We start from the raw sequence: 2,433 nt of genomic DNA, 5'->3' as shown, positions 1-2,433 counted from the left end.
TACATATATTGTTTCCTTTCACAGGCATGGAGATGTTGCTCAAGAAACAATACCTCCATTCACAGTAATATTTTCAGTAGAGTCACTATGTTATTACATAAACTCATAACATGAACCACACACTTGCAATTACTTTTTAATCAGGACAGCTTTAAACAGCAAATAAATTATTGAAAACAATTGCTCCAAAAGTGAAATATTTATGGACTGAATGTAAAGGGAAAGCTAACAATGCTGAAAACCATCTGTTTTGCAACTGCTATACCTAGAACTGGATTACTGCACTACAAGTGAAGAGCCATTTCCTATTCTTCCACCAATCAGGTATGTTATTTTTCCTAGTTCCACAAGTTAGCTTGTCCCATAGTCAGCCCCAAAGCAACAAGATCTTGTAACAACCCTTAGGTGCGCTAAAAATTACAGGGATCATTTTTATCTCTGTGCAGTTTCCTTACCCATCCATAATCATTGCATCCAGAGTTGTTTCTCCACTTTCATCTGGGCTTCCTCCGTATCCCACACTCCCATCACACTGATCGATCTCACACTGACCACAGCCTCTCTCAACTGCGTCCAGCTCCGAACCTCCCAACTCTAATACTCTCCAAGCTGTAATCAACACAAATAATTAAATGTCACCAGGGAAAAGAGTTTTCACTACTGTTTTAAAGATGGACGTGATGCAGGTGGACTACATAAGTGGATAAAAACCAGCAAACTATAACTTACCGATTATAGCCAAAATATAAATATAACCAAAAGAATGTAAAGCATTACTTTTCTAAATATTCTTTTTCTTGCATACCTGATTAGTGTTTCTGACTGAGAAACAGAGCTTTTCTTCTGACTGAGATATTATTTACTAACAATCATCACAAGTTCTCTGTATCAAATAACCTTCTCTGCCCAGAACCAATCATTACTTGGTAACTGCTTTTTTAAAGCCTTCTGGGAGAACAAAGAGGGAAAACCAAATCTTTCATCTCAAAAAAAAAGCAAAAAAAAAGGCCAAAAAAAAGATGCCCTCAAAAGCTTTTATGAGAAAATTGTGTCCAACTGCAGAATAAAAAGGTCTAAACCTACATCAACAACTAAGTAAGCACAAAACCAAAGTGAAAATTATATATAAGAAATTAGATCTCCACATTCCCCTGTTCAACCCTTAGTTTTCTATTCCTCAGGATCTAGATCATGGTGCAGTTTTGTAAGACAATGTCAAACGACATGCCTTGAATACACTGAGTCTGAAGGCATTGCACATATGACATTTCACAAGGTTGGACCTCAGACAAGATCTTCTGAGGTGCCTGAGCTTGCTGGCAGTCTCAGTCCTCCTTATTCCTATTTGTGCTGGCTCTGGCACTCTGTCACCTGACAGACCCAGCACATGGGAGGCAGCAGTTGCACACAGCCCAGCTCTTTCTGGCTGAAGTAAATCAGCTCAAGAAGTAAACCACTGTCTCAACCACCTCAAGAAGCCTCATCATCACAGATGATGCGTGCAACTGCACGAAGTTACTTGCAATAAAGACTTAATACCATGCATCCAACTCCACACATGCTTGCCTCTATTACAAACTTCAGTGTGAGGAGTACTACTCTAATTCCTATTACCTTTATTGCCTTGAGTAGTTTTAGCACAGGCTTTCAGAAGCTGCAAAGCAAGAGCCTTGCAATTTTCATGAGTGTATTTCACTTATGACCAATAGAAGGCTTTACTGATAACTCATTTCACAAGCAAGAATTCTGTAGTAAGGAATTATTTACAACTCAGCTTCAATAAAATAATCTGCAAGTCTTTTAAAATTACTATTCACAGCTAATTTACGTTGCCATAGGAAAATCTGCTTTGACTGTCAACAATGCATCACAAAACATGAGTTTCAAAAAAATAATTTAACTACTTAAATCTTTAGGGGGAAAGAAGGAATCTCAAAAAAAACACCTTTAAAAAACACTGCAAAAAACCACAGGAGTGCAAACCACATTACTAGCAAAACTATGTCTTCAATCTAGCTTTCCCACAGTTAATAACTCCACTCTTTAGTTTTAGGGGGTTTTGGTTGTTTTTTTTAACGTTATCTCCCAACGTGGGAAGTTAAACCATTTGCTTGCAGGCTCTCAGAGGCAGAGAGAAGGAAGGGCGAGCTCCGGGGCTTGGCCCTTCCCATAGGAAGGGTAACCCTTTCCAAGCAGGCCGAGGCACCTCCCGGTGTCTCCCCGCCGGCAGCGGGGCTGGCTCTGAGCCGTGACGGGGGAGCAGCAGCCCGGGCCCTCCACAGCCAGAGCCGCTTGGCACCCGGGTCACAGCCCGCTCCTTCTGCCCACACATCAGCCCGGTCACGCCTGACAGACTCATTTTTCCTAAAGCAGCACCAACACCCAGATCCACCTGGCAGCCCCTCAGCAGCAGGGCACTGCCGGAGGGCACCG

General features: G+C 41.6%; 1 protein-coding gene across 1 annotated transcript in view; it reads right to left on the bottom strand.

Moving 5' to 3' along the window:
• The window catches only part of AGA (aspartylglucosaminidase), a 53,339-nt gene that overhangs the window by 14,535 nt on the left and 36,371 nt on the right, over positions 1-2,433 (bottom strand). The window contains exon 3 of the mRNA XM_017744308.1: positions 456-625. Within this exon, the coding sequence (XP_017599797.1) occupies positions 456-625 (170 nt within the window). The remainder of the gene's footprint in view (positions 1-455; positions 626-2,433) is intronic.

This window comes from Corvus brachyrhynchos, unplaced genomic scaffold (genome assembly GCF_000691975.1).
Source record: "Corvus brachyrhynchos isolate BGI_N302 unplaced genomic scaffold, ASM69197v1 scaffold17, whole genome shotgun sequence".
NCBI lineage: Eukaryota > Metazoa > Chordata > Aves > Passeriformes > Corvidae > Corvus > Corvus brachyrhynchos.
This window is presented reverse-complemented; position numbering and strand designations above follow the sequence as displayed.